Source organism: Herpailurus yagouaroundi, unplaced genomic scaffold (assembly GCF_014898765.1).
Source record: "Herpailurus yagouaroundi ecotype Mexico unplaced genomic scaffold, PumYag 166, whole genome shotgun sequence".
Lineage (NCBI taxonomy): Eukaryota > Metazoa > Chordata > Mammalia > Carnivora > Felidae > Herpailurus > Herpailurus yagouaroundi.
Window position 1 is genome coordinate 10,931,780 of NW_024412407.1, and position 23,649 is coordinate 10,955,428.

The following is a 23,649-nucleotide window of genomic DNA, read 5'->3' on the forward strand; positions in this document are numbered from 1 at the left end:
AAGGTGTCCTCAGGTCTAAAATGAGTCTCTTGTAGACAGCAAATAGATGGGTCTTGTTTTTTTATCCATTCTGATACCCTATGTCTTTTGATTGGCGCATTTAGTCCATTTACATTCAGTGTTACTATAGAAAGATACGGGTTTAGAGTCATTGTGATGTCTGTATGTTTTATGCTTGTAGTAATGTCTCTGGTACTTTGTCTCACAGGGTCCCCCTTAGGATCTCTTGTAGGGCTGGTTTAGTGGTGACAAATTCCTTCAGTTTTTGTTTGTTTGGGAAGACCTTTATCTCTCCTTCTATTCTAAATGATAGACTTGCTGGATAAAGGATTCTCGGCTGCATATTTTTTCTGTCTAGCACACTGAAAATCTCGTGCCAATTCTTTCTGGCCTGCCAAGTTTCAAAAGAGAGATCAGTCACGAGTCTTATAGGTCTCCCTTTATATGTGAGGGCACGTTTACCCCTTGCTGCTTTCAGAATTTTCTCTTTATCCTTGTATTTTGCCAGTTTCACTATGATATGTTGTGCAGAAGATCGATTCAAGTTACGTCTGAAGGGAGTTCTCTGTGCCTCTTGGATTTCAATGCCTTTTTCCTTCCCCACTTCAGGGAAGTTCTCAGCTATAATTTCTTCAAGTACCCCTTCAGCACCTTTCCCTCTCTTTTCCTCCTCTGGGATACCAATTATGCATATATTATTTCTTTTTAGTGTATCACTTAGTTCTCTAATTTTCCCCTCATACTCCTGGATTTTTTTATCTCTCTTTCTCTCAGCTTCCTTTTTCCATAACTTTATCTTCTAGTTCACCTATTCTCTCCTCTGCCTCTTCAATCTGAGCCGTGGTGGTTTCCATTTTGTTATGCATTTCGTTTAAAGCGTTTTTCAGCTCCTCGTGACTGTTCCTTAGTCCCTTGATCTCTGTAGCAAGAGATTCTCTGCTGTCCTCTATACTGTTTTCAAGCCCAGTGATTAATTTTATGACTATTATTCTAAATTCACTTTCTGTTATATTATTTAAATCCTTTTTGATCAGTTCATTAGCTGTTGTTATTTCCTGGAGATTCTTCTGAGGGAATTCTTCCACTTGGTCATTTTGGTTAGTCCCTGGAGTGGTGAGGATCTGCAGGGCACTTCCCCTGTGCAGTGGTGTATAACTGGAGTTGGTGGGCGGGGCCGCAGTCCGACCTGATGTCTGCCCCCAGCCCACGCTGGGGCCACAGTCAGACTGGTGTGTGCCTTCTCTTCCCCTCTCCTAGGGGCGGGATTCACTGTGGGGTGGGGTGGCCCGTCTGGGCTACTTGCACAGTGCCAGGCTTGTGATGCTGGGGATCTGGCGTATTAGCTGGGGTGGGTAGGCAAGGTGCATGGGGGCAGGAGGGGCAGGCTTAGCTCGCTTCTCCTTAGGTGATCCACTTCAGGAGGGGCCCTGTGGCAGCGGGAGGGAGTCAGATCCGCTGCCGGAGGTTTGGCTCCGTAGAAGCACAGAGTTGGGTGTTTGTGCGGAGCGAGCAAGTTCCCTGGCAGGAACTGGTTCCCTTTGGGATTTTGGCTGGGGGATGAGCAGGGGAGATGGCGCTGGTGAGCGCCTTTGTTCCCCACCAATCTGAGCTCTGTCGTCCGGAGGCTCAGCAGCTCTCCCTCCCTTTGTCCTCCAGCCTTCCTGCTTTCTGAGCAGAGCTGTTAACTTATGACCTCCCAGACGCTAAGTTGCGCTTGCTGTCGGAACACAGTCCGTCAGGCCCCTCCGCTTTTTGCAAGCCAGACTTGGGGGCTCTGCTTGGCCGGCGAGCCGCCCCTCCGCCCCGGCTCCCTCCCGCCAGTCCGTGGAGCGCGCACCGCCTCGCCGCCCTTCCTACCCTCTTCCGTGGGCCTCTCGTCTGCGCTTGGCTCCGGCGACTCCGTTCTGCTAATCCTCTGGTGGTTTTCTGGGTTATTTAGGCAGGTGTAGGTGGAATCTAAGTGATCAGCAGGACGCGCGGTGAGCCCAGCGTCCTCCTAAGCTGCCATCTTCCCTCTCCAACACTGTTTAACTTTTGAGGAAATTCAAAACTGTTTTCCAAAGTTGCTGCACCATTTTGCAATCCCATCTATTTTACATGCCTAGAATAAATCTCACTTGGTCATGGTGTATAATCCTTTTTATCTGTTTTTGGAATTGTTTTGCTTATGTTTTGTTGAGGACTTTTGTGTCTACATTCATTAGAGATATTGCTCTCTAGTTTTCTTTCTTTCTTCCTTTTTTTTTTTTCATCATATCTTTGTCTGTCTAGTTTTGGTATGAGGGCTATACTGGCCTCATAGGATGAATTAGGAAGTGTCCCTTACTCTTCTTTCTTTTGGAAGAGTTTTGGAAAGTTTAATACTAATTCTTCTTTAAACATTTGGTGGAATTTACCAGTGAAGCCTCTGGTCCTAGGCTTTCCTTTGTGTGAGGTTTATTATTATCATTATTATCATTATTATTATTATTATTAATTCAGTCTCTTTTCTTGTTATAGTTCTATTCTTTCTCCCTCCACCCCAGCACATATGGTTGTTGCTGTCATTTTATTTAATGACTTTTTTAAGAAACTTACTGTAAAGTCTGTACTCTTTGTCACATGTAATCACCAAAGTTTTGTTTGATTAGTTTAATTATGAGCTAATGATTGGGTTGCGATTTCCTTAGACACCTGGAACCAATCTCCAGCCTTTGCCAAGAATCTCTGTTTGTGTAGGAACCTTTAACACTCAACCAGATAATTGACAACTCGTCCTTAAGCTTACTGTCCTGCTTTTGTGCATGGCCTGGATGTCAACCAGAAGTGAAAATGTAGGCCTGTCCCAGGTGCTTCCTGAGCATGTGTGCAGTCCGGGACATGAACTCACCCCTATGCATGTGCACAGCTTTCTAGATTTCTATGAATATATTGGGGCTTTTCACTGCCATTACAGACACCTCATTTCCCAGATTTTCCTCTTAACCTTTTTTTTTTTATCTGGCTTATTTCTTGCTCCAACTGTTATCCCTGTTCTGGGAGCTGCAAAGTTAAACAGTGGCTTTTAATTGGGTTCAATAAGTGTCCCTAAGGGGAAAAAGGCTTTTAGCGCTGAGTCAGGTCAAGTCAAAGAAAGAAAGAAAGAAAGAAGTTAAAGGAAAAGAAAAGAAGAGAGGGAAGAAAGAAAGAAAAAAAGAAAAGAAAGAAAGGAAGGAAAGAAGGAAGAAAGAAGAAAGAATGAAAGAAAGCCTTGCATGTGGGATCTTCTAGAAAGCCATCAAGCAATTCAAATTATGACGATTCTGTGGAAAGGGGGATTTGAAAAATGTGCAACCCAGTTGTGCCTCTCTTGTGGCTACCAGGCTGCTCTTTTCACCATGTTTGCAGGGCTGTGGACTTTCAAGGCTACTGTGGAGCCAGAGAGGGGAAAATAGGTGTAGGGTAAGTCAAAGCACCACAAAGCTCCCTCTTCATCCTGAAATTTCGGCTTGTTTATTAAATAAATGCTTCCTGGATTGTTGCAAGCCTTTGGTTAATTTACAGAGTTCTGGGAAAGTTAATTCTGACAAATTTTGCCAGTTTTCCCATTGCTCTTATGGAGGAGAGAATTTTTGGAGGTCCTACTTTTCACTGCACCCTCTTGACCTCTTTTGATAGATGGATTTTCTCCTCATTATGGGTTATATTTTCCTGCTTATTTGCCTGCCAGTTAATTTTTTAAATTGCATATTAGACATTATGAATTTTACCTTTTTGGCTGTTGGCTATTTTTTTTTTATTCATATGCATGTATTTTGAGCTTCATTCTGGAATGAAGTTACTCTGTCTGGAAACCATTTGATCCTTTCTTGCCTTGCTGTTAAGATTTATTAGGTCAGGCTAGTACATTGCTTAATCTAAGGTTAATTATTCCCCTCTACTGTGGCGAGACCCTTTTGAGTACTCTACCTATTGTCCCATGTATATAAGATTTTCCAGTCTAGCTGGTCTCATGTGAGTACCAGATATAGTAATTTCTGGTAAGACTTCTGGTTTGTTCATTCTTTGGCCTCGGTTAGTGTCCTCACATGTATGTGTATACTGGTTGGAACCGTGCTCTCCCCTTGTGTTTCCTTTTCTTGTTCCAAGATCTGGAAACTCTCAAAATAGTAGGCTAGAGCAATTATGGGATCACTTGTTTTATTTCCATCTCCCGGGTATCACTATACTTTATTGCCTAATGTCCAATGTCTTAAAAGCCATTGTTTGATACATTTTGTCCAGACGTTTCTGCTGCTTCAGGTTAGAAGGCAACTTATTTCTTGTCACTCCATTATTGCTGGAAACAAATATATTTGCCTATTTTTCATCTTTAATAATATCACTTACCTGTTTTAGTCAAATGGTATTATATATTACAGTATATATATTAAGATAAATGTATGCTAACTTATATATAATTACTAGTAAGTTAAGGATAACAAATGTTCTTTATTTTAGATAAGAACCCGTAATATGTTCCATTTCTCTGAAGCTGTGACTTTCAGGAGATAAAGCTTCATCCAATTAAACTGTTAGCAATGTAATGGAAAACAAAACCAAAAAAGCACAGGCACTACAAATAGACAGTCTAGCTGGAATCTGCATCCTTTCCATTTATTGGTACAACTCTGGAAATGTTATCCAATGTCTCTGAACATTTGTTTACTCATCTGTAAATGAGGCTAATAAATTAGATTATAGTCCAGTATATATTAAGCACCTGGCAAACATAGGCCCTAATTAAGATTAAGGGCATCTTTTTCTCTCCTTATAATTGTGTATTTTTCAGTGTGCAGGTAACTGCGGATTTAGTTACCGACAAAGGATTACATACTGCATTGCAGTCTGGTCTACTGAGAAATATAAGCTTCATCAACTTTGGCCTATAGACTATCGAGAATGCCCTGTTCTGCCTTCCCCTCAGGTTTACAAATGCAATTTTAGGAGCTGTTTGCATGTGGCCACTTGGAAAGTTGGAAAATGGAGCAAGGTCAGTATATAATTATGAATTTAAAACCTTTTGAATGAGACTTTCTAGGTTTAGTATGCCTGGTAATCTGCACCGCTAACTAGATTGTCTCATACAGCTTTTGTCTAAAAACCACTATCAGTTACTTGTATAAATATCTCTTTTTCTATGCTTGCCTGCTTACAAGCAAGGACCATGACTAATAACTTATTGCTGTTCCTCAGAGAACTTGGCACAGTGGTTTGCATTTTGAGTAGATGCTTAAGAAATATTTATTGGTTAAGTGAAGAAGCAAATAGATTGGATGTATGAGTAATGAAAGTCATTGGCACTATATTCCATTCTCTATTTGATAGAAAGCAAGTGAATGAATATTGCCTTGTAATCTTAGCATCTAACCATGAGAAAAAACTTTATAGTCTTAATAACCATCATCAATAATGCTTATCAAGTATTTACAATATACTGTTGATATAACTATACAAAATAAATGAAAAGAAGACAGTAACTGAGAAATAATAGATTCTGGCTCATGCCTAAGGATAACTTTCACCTGTGATTGTCCAGCCTCCAGGATATTTTTGTATCTGCAATAGTTCTAGCCACTATGGATCACCAGTTTGTTCCAAAGGGGCCTAGTCTGAAAGGAGAAAATATGGGTTTACTGGCCTTATTATCTAACATTATCTATCACTGTATCCTGTTCACAGTGCTCAGTGACTTGTGGAGCTGGGAAAATGGAGAGAAGAGTGGAATGCGTGTCTATAAATGGTCGGTCTAGTAACTTATGTTTAAAGCGTTTAAAACCAGATGCTCAAAAGAAGTGTTATGTCAATGATTGTAAGTAATAGACTTTAAAAATCTACCTAGTACCTGGGTGTTCCTGGGAAGTTTTAGTTAAAATTTGAAAATAGGGGTGGCTGGGTGGCTCAGTTGATTAAGTGTCCGACTTCATGATCATGATCTCATGGTTTGTGGGTTTGAGTCCCACGTCAGGTTCTGCGCTGACAGCTCAGAGCCTGGAGTCTGCTTTAGATTCTGTCCTTCCCTCTCTCTCTGTCCCTCCCTGCCCTCTCTCAAAAATAAATAGAAAAAATTTAATTTTTTTTTAATGTTTATTTATTTTTGAGAGAGAGAGAGAGAGTGTGAGTGGAGGAAGGGCAGAGAGAGAGGGAGACACAGAATCCAAAGCAGGCTCCAGGCTCTGAGCTGTCAGCACACAGCCTGACGCGGGGCTTGAACCCATGCACTGTGAGATCATGATCTGAGCTGAAGTCGATCGCTTAACTGACTGAGCTACCCAGGCGTCCCATAAGCAGAAAAAAATTAAAAACAATTTTGAAAATAAATATTTGTAGTAGTCATGCGTTCCACAAAACAAAATGTCTATTTTTTTTTCAGAATATAACAATTTTAGTATGATTGAGCTAAATTCATGCTAAGTTTGTTCTTTGTTCATTATTGATATGTATTCATTTGTCCTTGAAGGTAAAACATTTACCAGCTGCAAAGAAATCCAAGTGAAAAACAACATTACCATGGATGGTGACTATTACCTTAACATTAAGGGAAGAATAATAAAGGTATTTTGAAAGCAGTTTGTATTTGATTTTAACATGGGCCGTTGACTGGAGAAACCTTTTCTAGATGTTTGTATTTTCCCTCTAGATCTATTGCACAGGCATGCACTTGGAGAACCCCAAGGAATATATATCATTGGTTAAAGGTGAAGAAGACAACTTTTCTGAAGTGTATGGTGTTAGGTATGAGATTTTGGCTTATCTGTGCATTTTTATGGTCCACCAAGAGAATTAGAAGTTCCAGCTTTCAGAGTGATACTAGAATAGCTCACAAGTGGGACAAGTAATTTAGGAGCAGGTGAACATGTTAGGACCTAAACCAGATGTTGTCCAGGCCTGTTTAATAAAGACTTGAATATTAACATGGGCTCACAGAAGGTGAGCCGTGGGACAACAGAGAAGAGTTTAAGAGCTATGTTTATTTTAATACAAATAAAATTAATAAGGGGTGCCTGGGTGGCTCAGTCAGTTAAGCGACCAACTCTTGATTTTGGCTCAGGTTGTGATCTCATGGTTTGTAAGTTTGATCCCACATCACGCTCCATGCTGACAGTGCAGAACCTACTTGGGATTCTCCTTCTTCTCTCTCTGCCCTTCCTCAGCTTGTGCGCGCGCTCTCTCTCTCTCTCTCTCTCTCTCAAAAGAAATAAATAAACTTAGAAAAGTAAAGAAAATTAATAACAATAATAAAATCTAGGAGAACTATAGCTGAAATATTTTTCCATAAACCATGCTTGAACTTCCCATTGAGAATCAGATGTTAATCTTTGGTGATTTTTACATCTTTCTCATTTAGCTTACTGACACTATAATATTGAAGAAGTGTATCTTTTACTCTCCTACTTCCAAAGTTTACCTTTATCTACATGATGGGATAATTACTGCATACTAAAATTGTTCTAATGTTGTTTCAGACTACAAAATCCATATGAATGTCCTTTTAATGGAAGTAGGAGGCAAGACTGTGAGTGTAAAAATGACTACCTGGCTGCTGGACACACTGTTTTCAGCAAAATAAGAATTGATCTCAGTTCCATGCAAATTAAAAGTAAGTGCTGCAACTCTAAAATGAAAAGCCTCTAGTTGCGAATGAAATTCAAACAATATGCTGGTGTATATGATAGCTAAAGTATAGAGAACGGCCTCACATTGTGCAACAATACCTAACTTTTTAAAAGAAGTTAATAGCTACATAATTTCTTAGCAGTGACATGGACCATGGGGATCCTAAATAAAAACGTTGTGGTAATGACAGTGATAAGATGTTGCCTTTCCAAGATACAACCCTTTGTCTTAAAATCCTCAATTACATTAAGGGCAAGGAAGTTAATATCCTCAACATAGTTGTATAAGCTTTTTGCAGGGCTTAGAGTGATTATTAACATCAGTTTCAGTTCACAGTTTGTCAAGTATTTTCTCATAAATTGTCTCATTTGATCTTTTTTATAACTCTGTACTAGTCAGGGCAGAATTGCATCACATCGTTGCAAGTGATGAAATTAAGATGCACTTATAAAGGTAAGTCACTTGTCTCAGTTTATACAGTTAGTAACTGGCATTTAGAGATAAAGTCCCAACCACAGATCCCAGATTCTGGACCTGCTGCCTTTCTAGGAAGTAATTCAGAGTATAGCCAAATCAAAACATATTTATAAAACCTGATACACACTGTATATGAAGCAGCCTGCCATCCTGGAAGTTGCATTCCTACCAGAAAAGGCAAAGAAGTTCATTTCAGAAACAGAAACTGTAAATTGCAATTGAATCACCAGTTTCATGGTTTTATAAACATAGTTTATAGTTTTATAAACTATAAAAAGAAACAAAAAATCATTGAGACAGAGGATGCATGAGTACATCATCTGTAAATCACAGTCATATGATGAACTATTGTTAGTAATAATAGCTACCATTTACTGAACACCCACTGTTACTGCAGTGGGGAAGCATTATACTGTTATGTTTACAATTCTGGAGTTAGAACGCCTGGGAGTAAATTCTTTGCATCCATTTACCAGTTACCTAACTTTGGGCATATCTCTTTAAACCTAAATTCCTTCATCTGTATAGTGAGAAACTGACTCTCAGATTTTTTTCTTCTTCTTTCTATCCTTCTTTTTTCCTTTCTGGTGATGATTAAAAGATAATACTTGTAACATACCTATTAAGTGCCTTACATATAGTAAATGCTCTGTAAATACTAGTTGTTATTAATAATGTATGTTGTAGCATTGCTAAGTACATAAGGGGAACTTGGTAACTTATTTGCTGTTTATTAAGTTGCTATAATTCATGATTTTATTGAACAATCCTGCCATTTGCCAGGCATTAGACTGGGTCCTAAGGATATAATGTTGAATGCATACATTTTCAACTCCCTAGTCTCTCTTTTCTTTCCTCACATTTGGGTGTCAAAAACCAGTCTCAATTAAATATTTCCTCTCTGATGCACTTGCAACATGAAACATGAGTGTAGTACCTCATCCACTGCTCTTCTCACTGCTCTCACCTAAATGCATGGCTACTAAGCTCATGAGAATCCTTCATGCTGCTGAGTAATCTTGTTGTCCTCCCCTAGTTTATTCCCACCCCCAACCCCCTAAATGCCGAACATCTTCTCCTCTTGCTGCAAATTTCTAAAATTTCTAACACGTCCACTTTATCTACTCATTGCTAATGATCTTGCTTCCTATCTCACTGAGAAAGTAAGAACAACTGGAAGAGGATTTCTACAACCACGCCATCTGCAACCTACCCAAACCTTTACTTACTGACTTCCTTCTCTCCTGCTTACTGTGAATGAACTATTCCTGCTCCCACCTAAGTAGCTCTCTCTTGTGCTCTAGGCTCATCACATTGTACCTACTCAAGAACATTTCTCAGCACACTTTCTCTTCTCTCTTACATCACCAGTTCTGTCTCCATTTCTCTAAATCCAGTGACAAATTTAGTTTTCATCTCACTTGATCTATCAGCAGCATTTTATCCAGGTCCCCATGCTCTCATCACTTTGTGCCTGACCTGGCCACTCTCTCCTGTCTTTCTCACTTTTTCTCGCCTTGACTGGCTACTCTTCATCTTCTACAGCATGTTGAAAAGCTTTAGGACACAGTCACCCCTTGGGAATCTCTATTTATAGGTTTCAAATGATGGTCCCAAATATATATCTCCAATTTGGACTGTTACCCTAAACTCCAATATTCATCTCTTGACAGCAAATCCACTTGAATGCCTAATAGGCATCTCAAACTCAAAGTATGCAAAACTTTGCTTTCAGTATTTCTTCCCACATCCACTCCTTCCATCTCAAATTTTTATCATTTCAGTAAATGGCACATATAGTCTCCTAGTTACTCCAGCTAAAATTTGGCAACATCTTAGCTTCTCCCTTTCTCTCACACCTGCATGCAATCCATTATCAAATTCTGTCAGATGAATCTCTAACATACATGCTACTATGGACTGAATCATGTCTCCCAACATCCATGTGATGAAGCCCTAATCCCCAATGTGATGATATTTGGTAATGGAGAGATAATCGGGTTTAGATAAGGGTACGACCATTATGATGGGATTAAGGCCCTTTTAAAAAAAAAGAGAAGACACCAGAGCTCTCTCTCTGCCATATGAGGACATAGCGAGAAGGGTGACCATATACAAGCTAGAAAGAGGGCTCTCACTGGAACCTGACCCTATGGGCTCACTGACCTACACCTTCCAGCCTCCAGATATTAGAGAAGTGCATTTCTGTTGTTTAAGCCACCCACTTCATGGTGGTTTTTAGGGCATCCTGAGCTAAGACACATATCAAAAATTGAGTAATTTTGATACTCCCTACCTCATTGCTGCCATCTTGGTTTGAGTCCACACCATTTTTTCACCCGGCTTATCATGCCTACTAAAATTATAGTATTCCTATTTCAGTATTGCATGACTCTCCCACCTCCTGACCTAGATTCTCAGCAGAGAAGCCAGAGTGATCCTATGAGACATAAGACATGTCATATCTTATACATTACCCCATTTCATCTTTTTGACAACCTTGAACTCTGATGAAAACTCTCCAAACATTTCCCATCTGACTCAGGAAAACAAAAAATACTTTCAATGGTCAACAAAACTCAACATGATATCGCCACCTTCACACCTCTCTGCTCTCTCTTTCCACACTCTTTCCTTGTACACTCTGTTGCAGACACACTCGTTTCTTTGCTGTTTCTTGAGCACTTCAAGCATACTCTCGCCTTAAGGCCTTTGCACTTTGTTCTATTTGCCTGGAACAGTTGTGGCACAGTTACCTGTATGGTTTACTCCTTCTTTTGGATTTCTGCTTAGTTTTGTCTTTTTCAATCAGGCCATCCTGGACCAGTCTGCACTCCTAAACTCCCTTTCTCCTCTTGTTTTAATGGATTTAACTTTTCTATAGTAATTATCACCCCTAACATAATGTGGTATTTACTTGATTACCTGTCTCACTCTGGTAGGACTCCGGTTCCATCAGCCTCTATGTCCTCTAATGATGTGTGCTTAGAGTAATTAAAATAATATTCAATATACCATAGGTTCTGAATAAATATTGTTTGAATGAAAAGTCTTCAACTTTCCTCAAGAAACTATCTTGAGAAAATCTTGAAGATAAATTTGAATTAACCAAAGCAGAGAAAAGGAGTTTCAGGAGGAGGGAACAGCCTGGAACAAAAGCCTGGAAAATGTGAATCATCTTGGTTTCATTAAAGAACAAAAAGTCCAGAGGCACCTGGGTGGCTCAGTCAGTTAAGCATCTGACCTTGGCTCGGGTCATGATCTCACGGTTCATAGCATCGGGCTCTGTGCTGACAGCTCTGAGCCTGGAGCCTGCTTTGGATTCTGTGTCTCCCTCTCTCTCTGCCTCCCCCTGCTTGTGCTCTGTCTCTCTGTCTCTCAAAAAAATAAATAAATAAACATTAAAAATTTTTTAAAAAGAATAAAAAGTCCATTTTTCTCCAAGCACACAATGAATGGATGTTAGGGGATGGTAGCTTGTTAGAGAAGTTCCCAGAGAGCAGATCATGAAGAACAGTATATACTAACTACACAGTCGAGTTTTATAAGTTATGAGAACCATTGGGTGTAAGTTTCAGCAGGAGGAAAGACACTTGGAAGGAGAACAAATTTTATTCATGAAAATAGTTAAGAAGCTAATATAATAATCCAGATAGAAAGTGATGAGGGCTTAGAGTAGGGACTAGGTTCAGAAGAGAGGGCCTTCAAGAAATTTTAAAGAAGTACACTTTTTAGGATTTTCTAACAGAAGGAATATGGGGATTAGCAGCATACAATATTTAGAAAGATTTCCAGAATAACAGAATGGATGGTAACACAGTTCACTGAGATGAGAAATATAGCAAAAGAAGTAAGTTTGGAGAAAAAGGTAGTGCATTTAGTTTGGGTATGTTGAGATGGAGCTATCTGTGGGTTACGAGGGTAATGATGGAGAAGATAGTAGCAAAGCTTTTGATTTGAAAGTTGTATTTGCTCTGCCTCCGCCCAACCCGTAAGTGCCAGCATAAGCAGTGGTGTGAGGATAAATGTTTAACAACCAGCATTTAACAACCAGGAAATAACATCTGATTTGTAGAATTTGCCAGTGTCTGTAGTTATATATATTTCCACCATGCCAACTTTAAGCTACCAACATGAGCTCATTGTACATGGAGTTAGGAAGAGACACACCCAACTGGTGCTCATGATTTGGCACAAGCTGACTCTGGCACATAACTGAAAGCCTCCTAGTCTTGGAAACTGCCATTGGTGATGTATTTCCAGCAATGCCCCCTTTGGGGATTGCCTTTAGGGGTTTGGTGTCATCATAGGGGGCATGCAGTAGTCATGAAAAGTAATGCAGTAGTCATGAAAAGTAAAGTGATATAAGTCACACAGAGAAAGACAGATACCATATGTTTTTACTCTTATGTGGATCCTGAGAAACTTAACAGAAGACCATGGGGGAGGGGAAGGAAAAGAAAAAGGTTAGAGAGTGAGGGAGCCAAAACATAAGAGACTCTTAAAACCTGAGAACAAACTGAGGGTTGATGGGGGGTGGGAGGGAGGGGAGGGAGGGTACTGAGGAGGGCACCTGTTGGGATGAGCACTGGGTGTTGTAAGGAATCCAATTTGACAATAAATTTCACATTAAAAATTTTTTTTAATTAAAAAAAAAGTAAAGTGATTTAAAACAACATTAGTGGAGATGACATCCACTAACTGGAAGACTGTTGATTGAAATATTATTTAAGTGATTCAAGAATGATTTTAGGGTTCCTTCCAACCTGTTTTTGATCCAATGACTCTATTTTTGATACTTCATACAGAATCCCCAGCATTATTGCCAAACAAGTTTTGCTAACAATTTTAGCAAATATAAGATTCAAAAGAAAATAATAATACAATGCAGTAATATATACATTATTTACATATACACATATATATGCATAGATACATATATGTATAAATATATGTGGTCTATAAGCACTTATGTGTTGCTTTGTCATAATTTGTTAAGCTTTAATGTTTTTTCTTCTGTAATTTGCTCCTGACACCACTTTATTTTAGATATTCACTATTATGTAAAATATAATAAGGCATTTTGGTTTTTAAAACTTTTTGATTAATTACTCATGTACCTGCCATTTTTAGGGTAATTTTTGAGATAAACATTTTTTATTTAAAAATTATTTATTGATGGACTTCAAGCTGTATTGCAAAACTATAATCATCAAGACAGTATGGTACTGGCACAACAGACACTCAGATCATGGAATAGAATAGAGAACCCAGAAATGGACCCACAAATGTATGGCCAACTAGTCTTTGACAAAGCAGGAAAGAATATCCAAGGGAATAGAGACAGTCTCTCCAGCAAATGGTGCTGGGAACCTGGAAAGCAACATGCAGAAAAATGAACCTGGACCACTTTCTTACTTCTTACTCAACACGTCTCCAGAGGCAAGGGAAACAAAAGCAAAAATGAACTACTGGGCCTCATCAAAATAAAAAGCTTCTGCACAGCGAAGGAAACAATCAGCAAAACTAAAAGGCAACTGATGGAATGGGAGAAGATATTTGCAAATGACATATCAGATAAAGGGTTAGGATCCAAAGTCTATAAAGACCTTATCAAACTCAACACCCAAAAAACAATCCGGTGAAGAAATGGGCAAAAGACATGAATAGACACTTCTCCAAAGAAGACATCCAGATGGCCAACTGATACATGAAAAAATGCTCCACATCACTCATCATCAGGGAAATACAAATCAAAACCACAATGAAATACCAGGTTACACCTGTCAGAATGGCTAACATTAACAACTCAGGCAACAACAGGCAACAAAATGTATATTTATACATGGCAAGGATGTGGAGAAAGAGGATCTCTTTTGCACTTCTTGTGGGAATGCAAACTGGTGCAGCCACTCTGGAAAACAGTATGGAGGTTCCTCAAAAAATTAAAAATAGAACTACCCTATGACCCAGCAATTGTACTACTAGGTATTTACCCAAGGGATACAGGTGTGCTGTTTCGAAGGGACACATGCACCCCCATGTTTATAGCAGCACTATCAGCAATAGCCAAAGTATGGCAAGAGCCCAAATGTCCATCGATGAAGGAATGGATAAAGAAGATGTGGTGTGTGTGTGTGTGTGTGTGTGTGTGTGTGTGTATGGTTTCAAATATGAAATCTTGCCATTTGCAACTACATGGATGGAACCAGAGCGTATTATGCTATGCGAAATAAGAGAAAGATAAATATCATATGACTTCACTCATATGAGGATCTTAAGACGCAGAACAGATGAACACAAGGAAAGGGAAGCAAAAACAACATAAAAACAGGGAGGGGGACAATACACAAAAGACTCATAAAAATGGAGAACAGAGGGTTAGTGGAGGGGTTGTGGGAGGGGGGATGGGCTAAATGGGTAAGGAGCATTAAGGAATCTACTCCTGAAATCATCGTTGCGCTATATGCCAACTAACTTGGATGTAAATAAAAAAATTAAATTAAATTAAAAAATAAATTACTAAAATAAAATAAAAATTATTTATTGAAAACCTGATATATGTTATGTAGTATAATTTGTAGCATATTTGCTTAAAACTTTGAATTAATTATATAAATATATTTAAGAATGTAATATAATGACAGTATGCTTTGCAGTGAAGACTGGAAAGTATACAATGCCTCAATACTAAAAAGGTTCATTTATTTTTTAGCCACAGACCTTCTTTTTGCCCAGACAATATTTGGTAAAGCAGTGCCATTTGCCACAGCTGGAGATTGCTATAGTGCTGCCAGATGTCCACAGGTATGTCATGTTTGTTTATTTTTCCCTCACTGTAAAAAAAAAAAAAAAAAAGGATACTCTTTCTCTTAATTTTCTTGACCATAATATTGCAAGAAACATAAGTAAATAGAAAATATGAATTTCCTATATGAATTTTATTTCAAAGTTTATAGATAAATTTTGGAGGAAAAATACCTTTGCCAATTTTAAGTTTGCTTAAGAGGTGTAATAGCGAGGATTTTCAAATTATTCAGAGCCTATTTCTCCTTCCATGATGCATTTTCATTTTTAATCTTTCTACCCAGTCTGTGGAAATGAACGTATAGTATATAACAAAGTAAAAAACTGGATCACAAGCTTGTGACTTTCTTATACTGCTGCTAACATTGGCTATATTAGCTGTCTGGGTGTGTACCAGACCAAGAGTAACTTTCTATTATTTGTGAAATAGTATATTTCCATGACTTTATTCTTATTTTATTTTTTATATCCAGAGTTCTCTTCACATACCCTTTATGCCATCTCTGTGATTTCCAGTGTAGAGTATGCTTTCTAGAAGAAATTTACTATCCCGTTTTTAGAATTTTTTTTTATTTTAATAAAAAAACGGGGGAGAAAGGAATAGAGAGGGGAGAAGGAGGGAGAGAGAGAAAGAGAGATAGAGGGAGAGAATCTTAAGCAGGCTCCACTCTAAGCACAGGGCCTGTTGCGGCAATCCCAAGACCCTGGAATCATGACCTGAGCTGGAATCAAGAGTCAGGCACTCAATTGACTAAGCCACCCAGGCACCCCTTAACAAGAGATTTTATAGAGTCTATGTGAACAACAGTGTTATGATAAGATGGAGAAATATAAGCTAGATTAATGTAGCATTGTTAGGCAGATTCATAACTAATTCAAAAATCATGCACAAGAGGTAATAATTATAATATTGATATTTTCAAGAGAAGTGGCTAATGGTTTGCCATAGCCCTCTCATCTTGGAATTTCCCATTCACTATTTTAACCATCTGACAGAGAAGGTATACTTATGTTAAAAAGAGAAGGCGTTTTCTATATTATAAAAGGACACTTAAAGGAGATCAAAAGACACTAGAACTATGGACTCAAATGAATAAGAAAAAATAAATTTCTAAATTTTAGGTACAGAAATGCAAATAGAACATAGTGATGTCATATGAAAAAGACTGAGGTGTTTTATTCAACCACCACAAGTTCAATATGACTCACATAGATTATGGACTAATTTCTAAACCACCCAGTATAATCATAAAGTACCCAAACACAATATCAACACCAAAAGATTTTAAATCTCTGTCTGGAAAAGGTAAGTTTTTAATCTGTCTAGGAGTGTAGGAGGCAACAACCAGGGGAAAAAAGGAGAGTTTACATTATGTCACATAAGGAAAATAAAGGAAGCTAAGAAAAGAATGGGAGGCTATGGTAACTATCTTTAAATATTTAAAGAGCTCCATGAAAGAGGGGTGAGGTCAGTGCGTGTTATAGGACAGAAGATTCCAGCTCAAGCTAAAGAAGGCTTTTGACAAGGGAGAGTTGTCCAGTTAAAAGACCCCCAAGATCTGGGGCCCAAATAAATCACGAATTTTTGCCTATGGTTTTTATGAATTAGTCTTGTATCCTGCAACCCTGCTGAATTCATTTTTTAGTTATAATAATTATTTTCTTGGATTCTTTGGAATTTTCTATATACATAGCAATGCCATCTAGAAATAAAGATAGTTTTACTTCTTCCTTGGCAATCTGGATGCCATTTATTTCTTATTTTGCCTCATCACCCTGCCTAAAACTTCCAGAGCAGTATTAAATGAAAGTGATGAGAGTGGACATACTTGTCTTGTTCCTGATTTTAGGAGAAAAGATTGAGTCCATCATGAAGTGTGTTAGCTGTGGATGTGTTACAGATCCCTTGGATCAAGTTGAGGAAGTGCCCTTCTATTCCTAATTTAAGTGGTTTTATAATGAAAGAGTGTTTGTTTTTGAAATACTTCTGCATGTATTGAGGCAATCCTGTATCTCTTGTCCATTATTGTGGTGATATGGTATATCACACTGGTTGACTATTGTATGTTGAAACAACATTCCTGGGAGAAATCCCATTTGGCCTTGGTGTATATTTTTTTTATATGTTGCTAGATTTGGTTTGCTGTGTTGGGAATTTTTCATCTATTTTCATAAGGCATATTGGCCTAATCATTTTCTTTTCTTGTGAGGTCCTTATCCAGTTTTGATATCAGGGAAATATTGGCCTTGTAAAATGAATTGGGAAGTATTCCCTCCACTTCTACTTTTTTTGGGAGAGATTGTAAATAATTAATTTGTATTTTTCCTTTTCTAACAATTTTAATTCCAGTTAACATTTAATAGTTAATGTACAGTATCATGTTTCAGGTGTACAGTATAGTGATTCAGCAATTCTATGCGTTAGTTAGTGCTCATCATGATAAATGTACTCTTAATCCCCATCACCTATTTCACATGATCATTCCCCTACCCACCTCTCCTCTGGTAACCATCAGTTTGTTCTCTAAAGTTAAGAGTCTGTTTCTTCGTTTGTCTCTCTCTCTCTCTCTCTTTTTTTCTTTGCTCATTTGTTTTGTTAAATTCCACATATGAGTGAAATCATATGGCATTTGTCATTCTGACCTATTTCAATGAGCATTATACTCTCTGGATCCACCCACGTTGTTGCAAATAAAAAGATTTCATTCTTTTTATGGCTGTGTAATATTCCATTATATATTTCACCTCTTGGGCTGCTTCCATAATTTGGCTATTACAAATAGCCAATGTAAATACTGCTGCAAGAAACATAGAGATGCATGGAATCTTTTGAATTAGTGTTTTTGTATTTAGGGATAAATACCCAGTAGTGTGATTACTATATCATAGGGTAGTTCTATTTTTAATTTTTTTGAGGCACCTCTATACTGTTTTCCACAGTGGCTGCACCAGTTTGCCTTTTTACCAACTGTACTCTCTTTTTCTCCAGAACCTTGCCAATGCCTGTTGTTTCTTGTGTTGTTGATTTTAGCCATTCTGTTAAGTATGAGGTGATATGTCATTGTGGTTATTTGCATTTTCTTGATTATGAGGGATGATGAGCATCTTTTCATGTGTCTGTTGGTCATCTGTATGTCTTCTTTGGAGAAATGTTTTTTCATGCCTTTTGCTATTTGCTATTGTTTTTTTTTTTTTTTGTTTGTTTGTTTGGTTTTGAGTTGTATAAGTTTTTTGGATACTAACCCGTTGTTAGATACGTCATTTACAAATACCTTCTCCCATTCAGTAGCCTTTTAGTTTTGTTGATTGTTTCCTTTGCTATGCAGAAACTTTGTATTTTGAGGTCATACCAATAGTTTATTTTTGCTTTTGTTTTCTTGCCTCAGGAGACATATCTAGAAAAATGTTGCTACAGTCAATGTGAGAGAAACTACTGCCTATGCGCTCTTAAAGGGTTTTTATGGTTTCAGGCCTCACATTTAGGTCCTTAATCCATTTTGAATTTATTTTTGGTATAGTGCAAGAAAATGGTCCAATTTCCTTCTTTTGCATGTAGCTGTCCAGTTTTCCCTGAACCATTTGTTGAAGACACATTCTTTTTCCCATTGCTTATTCATTCCTCCTCTGTCAAAAATTAATTGAACATATAATCTTGGGTTTATTTCTGGGTTTTCTCTTCTATTCCATTGATCTATGGACCTATTTTTGTGTCAGTACCAGTAATATAACTTGAAATCTGGAATTGTAATACCTCTAGTTTTGTTTCTCCTTTTTAAGATTGCTTTGGCTATTCAACAAATTTTAGAATTATTTGTTCTATGTTTATGAAAAATGCTGGTGGCATTTCGATAGGGATTTCATTAAATCTGTAGATTGCTTTGGGTAGTGTAGACATTTTAACAATATCTGTTCTCCAAACCCATGAGCATGGAATCTTTCCATTTTTTGGTGTTGTCTTCAACTTCTTCCAGTGTTTTCTTCTTCTTCCAGTGTTTTCTGGTTTTCAGAGTAGAGGTCTTTTACTTCTTTGTTCCTAGATATTTTATTGTTTTTGGTGCAAATGCAATTGGGATTATTTTCTTAATTTCACTTTTTTCTACTTCATTATTAGTATATAAGAATGTAACAGGTTTCTATACATTGATTTTGTATCCTGTGACTTTACTGAACTCATTTATCAGTTCTAGTAGTATTTTGGTGGAGTCTTTAGGGTTTTCTGAACATAGTCTAATGTCATCTGCAAATAGTGAGAGTTTTACTTCTTCCTTACCAATTTGGATGCCTGTTATTTCTTTTTGTTGTCTGATTGCTATGACTAGGACATCCAGTACTATGTTGAATAAAAGTAGTGAGAGTGGACATCCTTGTCATGTTCCTGGTGTTTGGGGAAAAGCTCTCAGTTTTTGACTATTGAATATAATGTTGGCTATGTATTTTTCACATCAGGCCTTTATTATGTTGAAGTATGTTCCCTTTAGACTTACTTTGCAGATTTTTTTTATTATTATGAATGGATATTGTACTTTGTCAAATGCTTTTTCTGCATCTATTGAAATAATCATATGGTTTTTATCCTTTCTTTGTTGATATGATGTATCATGTTGATTGTCTTTTTGAATACTGAACCACAATTGCATCCCAGGAATAAATCACACATGATCCCGGTGAATGATTTTTTAAATGTATTGTTGGATTCTGTTTGCTAGTATTTTGTTGAATATTTTTGCATCTATGTTCATAAGAGATATTGGCCTATAGTTCTCCTTTTTTGTGGTGTCTTTTTGGTATCAGGCTGATACCAAAACTTGGAAGTTTTCCTTCCTCTTGTATTTTTAGGAATAGTTTGAGAAGTTTAATTCTTTGAATATTTGGTAGAATTCACCTGTGAAGCAGCTGGTCCTGAATTTTTGGTTTTGGGAGTTTTTTTGATTATTGGTTCCATTTTATTTCTGGTAATTGGTTTGTTCAAATATTCTATTTCTTCTTGCTTTAGTGTTGGTAGGTTATATGTTTCTAGGAACAAAGAGACCAACACCTGATTTTGTTGATTTTCTCTTTTTTATTTATTTCAGCAAATTTTAGTCTGTTCTTTACTATTTCTTTATTTCTGTTTGCTTTATTTAATTTGTTCTTTTTCCAGTGTCTTAAGGTGGAAGGTTAGGTTATTGATATATCTTTTTTTCTCTTTTGATGTAGGCATTTACAACTTTAAATTTCCCTTTATGCACTTATTTTGCTGCATCCTCTGAGTTTTGGTGTGTGGTGTATTTATTTCCATTCATCTTAAAGTATTTTCCATTATCACCTGTGAGGCCTTGTTTGACTTATTGGTTCTGTAAGAGTGTAGTTTGAGGGACTCCTGGGTGGCTCAGTCGGTTAAGTGTCTGACTCTTGATTTCGTGGTCAGATTGTCATCTCAGGGTCATGAAATTGAGCCCCACATTGGGCTCCATGCTGGTCATGGAGACTGCTTAAGATTCTGTCTCTCCCTCTACTGTTTGTGCTCTCTCTCTCTCTAAAAAAATGTAGTTTGAGTCCCACATATTTGTGAGTTTTCCAAATTTACCTCTGTTACTCAGTTCTTTTCATTGTGATTGGAAAATACTCTTTGTATTCTTCATTCTCTTAAATGCACTAAGTCTTGTTTTATGGTATAACATATGGCTATTCTGGAAAATGTTCAATATGTGGTTGGAAAGAATGTGTATTCTGTTGTTGGTGAAATATTCTATACATGTTTGTCAGGCCTTGTTGGTTTGAAGTATTGTTCAACTTTTCCATTCCCTTGTTTATCTTCTGCCTAGCTGTTCTAGTCACTGAAATTTTGCAACTATTATTGTTGAATTGTCTATTTCTCACTTTAGTCTTATTTCATTTACTTGGTATTTTATTCATTTACCATGGGGTTTTTATATATGATCATGATTATAATTGTCATAATTTCCTGATATATTGACACTTTTGTCATTATAAAATGTTCTTTATCTGAAGCAGCATTTTTTTGTTTGTTTGTTTTAAAGGTCTAATTTATCTGACATTAGAATGGCCGCTCAGCTCATACACAGTACATGATGTATAATTTTATCCCATTTACTTTTAACCTATTTATATCTTTGAATCTTAAGAGTATCTTCTATAGAGAGCACTTTATTGGATCTCTGCCTTTGAATTGAGTTGTTTGATGATATTGATGTACCATTTTACTTTTTGTTTTCTGTATGTCTGAAGTTGTTTTTGTTCCTCTATTCCTTCTTTACCACTTTCTTTTTTTAATTGAATGTTTTTGAGTGTAACGTTTAATTTCCTTAATAATTTTTTCACTATATTTTTTGAATTGTTTTCTTACTTGCTGCTTAAGGGGTTACAATATACATCTTAACTTATCAGAATCGACTTCAGATTTACACTACCTAATTTTGAGTGAAATATAGGAAATTACTCCTTTTTATGCTCTATTTCCTCTTCCCACTTTTGGTGTTATATTTGTTACATGACCTACATATGTAAAAATCCACATTACGTTTTTATAATAACTTTCTATAATTTTATGATTTTTAGAGAATATGAGAGAAGTAATGAGAGGAATTACATATTCATAGAGCTTTTTATGTGAACCTTTTTATTTAGCATTTCTAGTTTTCTTCTTTTCTTCCTGTGGATTTGATTTATTGGCTGGTGTTATTATTTCCTTACTCTCAAAGAGCTTTGCTTCCACCTGCCTCATTTTTGCTATTATTATCAAATATATTACATTTATATATATTATAGGTCAATAATACAATCATATACTTATTGGTTTATAAAATTGTTTTAAAATAAGTTAAGGGAAGAAAGGAAAAGAAAGATGCAATTATAATGTCTTGTATAATTACCTAGACAATTACCTTTGCCAGTACTCTTTGGTTGTTTTGTATTAATGTCTGGTGTTACTTGATTTCAGCTTGACGAACTTCCTTTAGCATGTCTTATAAAACAGGTCTACTAGTGACAAATCCTCTCTGTTTTGTTTATTTTGAAAGTTTTCATTTGGCCTTCGTTCTTGAAAGATTGATTTGCTTGTTATAAAATTCTCAACTTACACTTTTTATTTTTCAGCACTTTAAATATGTCACCCGACTGTCTTCTAGCTTATAGATAAAAACATGGAGGTCAGCTATGTATCTTATTAGGGTTCTTATGTATGTGGTTATTTATCTCTTGATGCTTTCAGATTTTCTCTTTGTCTTTGACTTTCATCTTTACTGTCACATATTTGGATGTGGATCTCTGTGTATCTACCAAACTTGAAATCTATTGAGTTTCTTGGATGTATAGATTAATGTGTTTCTCCAAATTTGGAAATTTCAGGCATTATTTATTCAAATATATTCTCTGCTCCTGTATCTCTCCCTCCCTTCTGGTACTTGCATTATGCATATGTTGGTGTACTTAATGGTGTATCCCTTTGTTTCTCTGAGGCTCTGTTCATTTTTCTTAATGCTTTTTTTCTCTTTGTTCTTCAGATTATGTAATCACTATTGATACCTGCTCAAGTTTGCTAATTCTTTTTTCTACCTGCTTCAATCTACTGTTTGAGCCCCTATAGTGATTTCTTTTGTTATTGTACATTTTAACTCCAGAATTGTCCTTTTGCTCTTTATCTAAATGTAACTTCTGTCTCTGTATTGATATTCTCTATATGATGAGACATTATTATCATACCTTTCTTTAAAACATGGTTTTCTTTAGTTCTTTGAACATATTTATAATAGCGGCTTTGAAGTCTTTATCTGCTCAGCCAGACATGTGAAACCTGTCAAAGGCAGTTTCTATTGCCTTTTCCCCCTGAATGAGTCATCCTTTCCAATTTCTTTGCATATCTCAGTTTTTTCTTGAAAACCAAGCATTTTAGGGAATGTATTTTAGTAACTATGGACACTAAATCTCCTCTCCCCTCTCCTCTAGAACTTGTTTGCTTGCTTGTTTGTTTGCTTAGCTCCTTGGCTGGACTATTTTGGTGACATCTATTTTCTCTGTAGTGTGCAGTCTTTGATGTCACTCCTTGGATGGCACAGCCTTGGACATGTACAGTCACTCTAATCCTCCTGGAATGATAGTGTTTTTTGCTGAGATCTCTTTGTCTCTTTCCCAACTCTCCATGAAGTTTTTTTTTTTATTTTTTTTAACATTTATTTATTTTTGAGAGAGACAGAGTGTGGGCAGGGAGGGGCAGAGAGACTGAAACACAGAATCTGAAGCAGGCTCCAGGCTCCGAGCTGTCAACACAGAACCCAACACAGGGCTCGAACTCATGGACAGTGAGATCATGACCTGAGCCGAAGTCAGACGGTGCCCCAAGTTTTTATTTTTATTCCTAGTTTGCACATTAACTTTTTTAAAATTTAAATTCGAGTTAGTTAACATACAGTGTAGCCTTGGCTTCAAGAGTAGAACCCAGTGACTCATCGCAGTAGTGCCCTCCTTAATGCCTATCACCCATTTAACCCATTCTCCTCCTACTTACTCCCTCCCAAAACCCCCACTTTGTTCTCTGTATTTAAGAGTCTCTTCACACCTGTCAGAATGGCTAAATTAACAGCTCCAGAAACAACAGATGTTGGCACGGTTGCGGAGAAAGGAGAAGACTTTTGCACTATTGGTGGGAATGTAAACTGGTGCAGCCAGTCTGGAAAACAGTATGGAGGTTCCTCAAAAAATTAAAAATAGAACTAACCTATGACCCAGCAATTGCACTACTAGGAATTTATCCAA

The 23,649-nt window shown here is 37.1% G+C and overlaps 1 protein-coding gene across 3 annotated transcripts in view; it reads left to right on the plus strand.

The window, feature by feature from the left end:
• ADAMTS20 (ADAM metallopeptidase with thrombospondin type 1 motif 20) overlaps window positions 1–23,649 on the plus strand; it is a 180,262-nt gene that overhangs the window by 142,640 nt on the left and 13,973 nt on the right. For 2 of the 3 annotated variants that reach the window (XM_040488395.1, XM_040488397.1), the window contains 6 exons: window positions 4,790–4,990; window positions 5,680–5,809; window positions 6,458–6,552; window positions 6,638–6,732; window positions 7,464–7,597; window positions 14,807–14,898. In XM_040488395.1, coding sequence (XP_040344329.1) covers window positions 4,790–4,990; window positions 5,680–5,809; window positions 6,458–6,552; window positions 6,638–6,732; window positions 7,464–7,597; window positions 14,807–14,898 — 747 coding nt within the window. The remainder of the gene's footprint in view (window positions 1–4,789; window positions 4,991–5,679; window positions 5,810–6,457; window positions 6,553–6,637; window positions 6,733–7,463; window positions 7,598–14,806; window positions 14,899–23,649) is intronic. The other variant, XM_040488396.1, reaches the window with a different exon arrangement.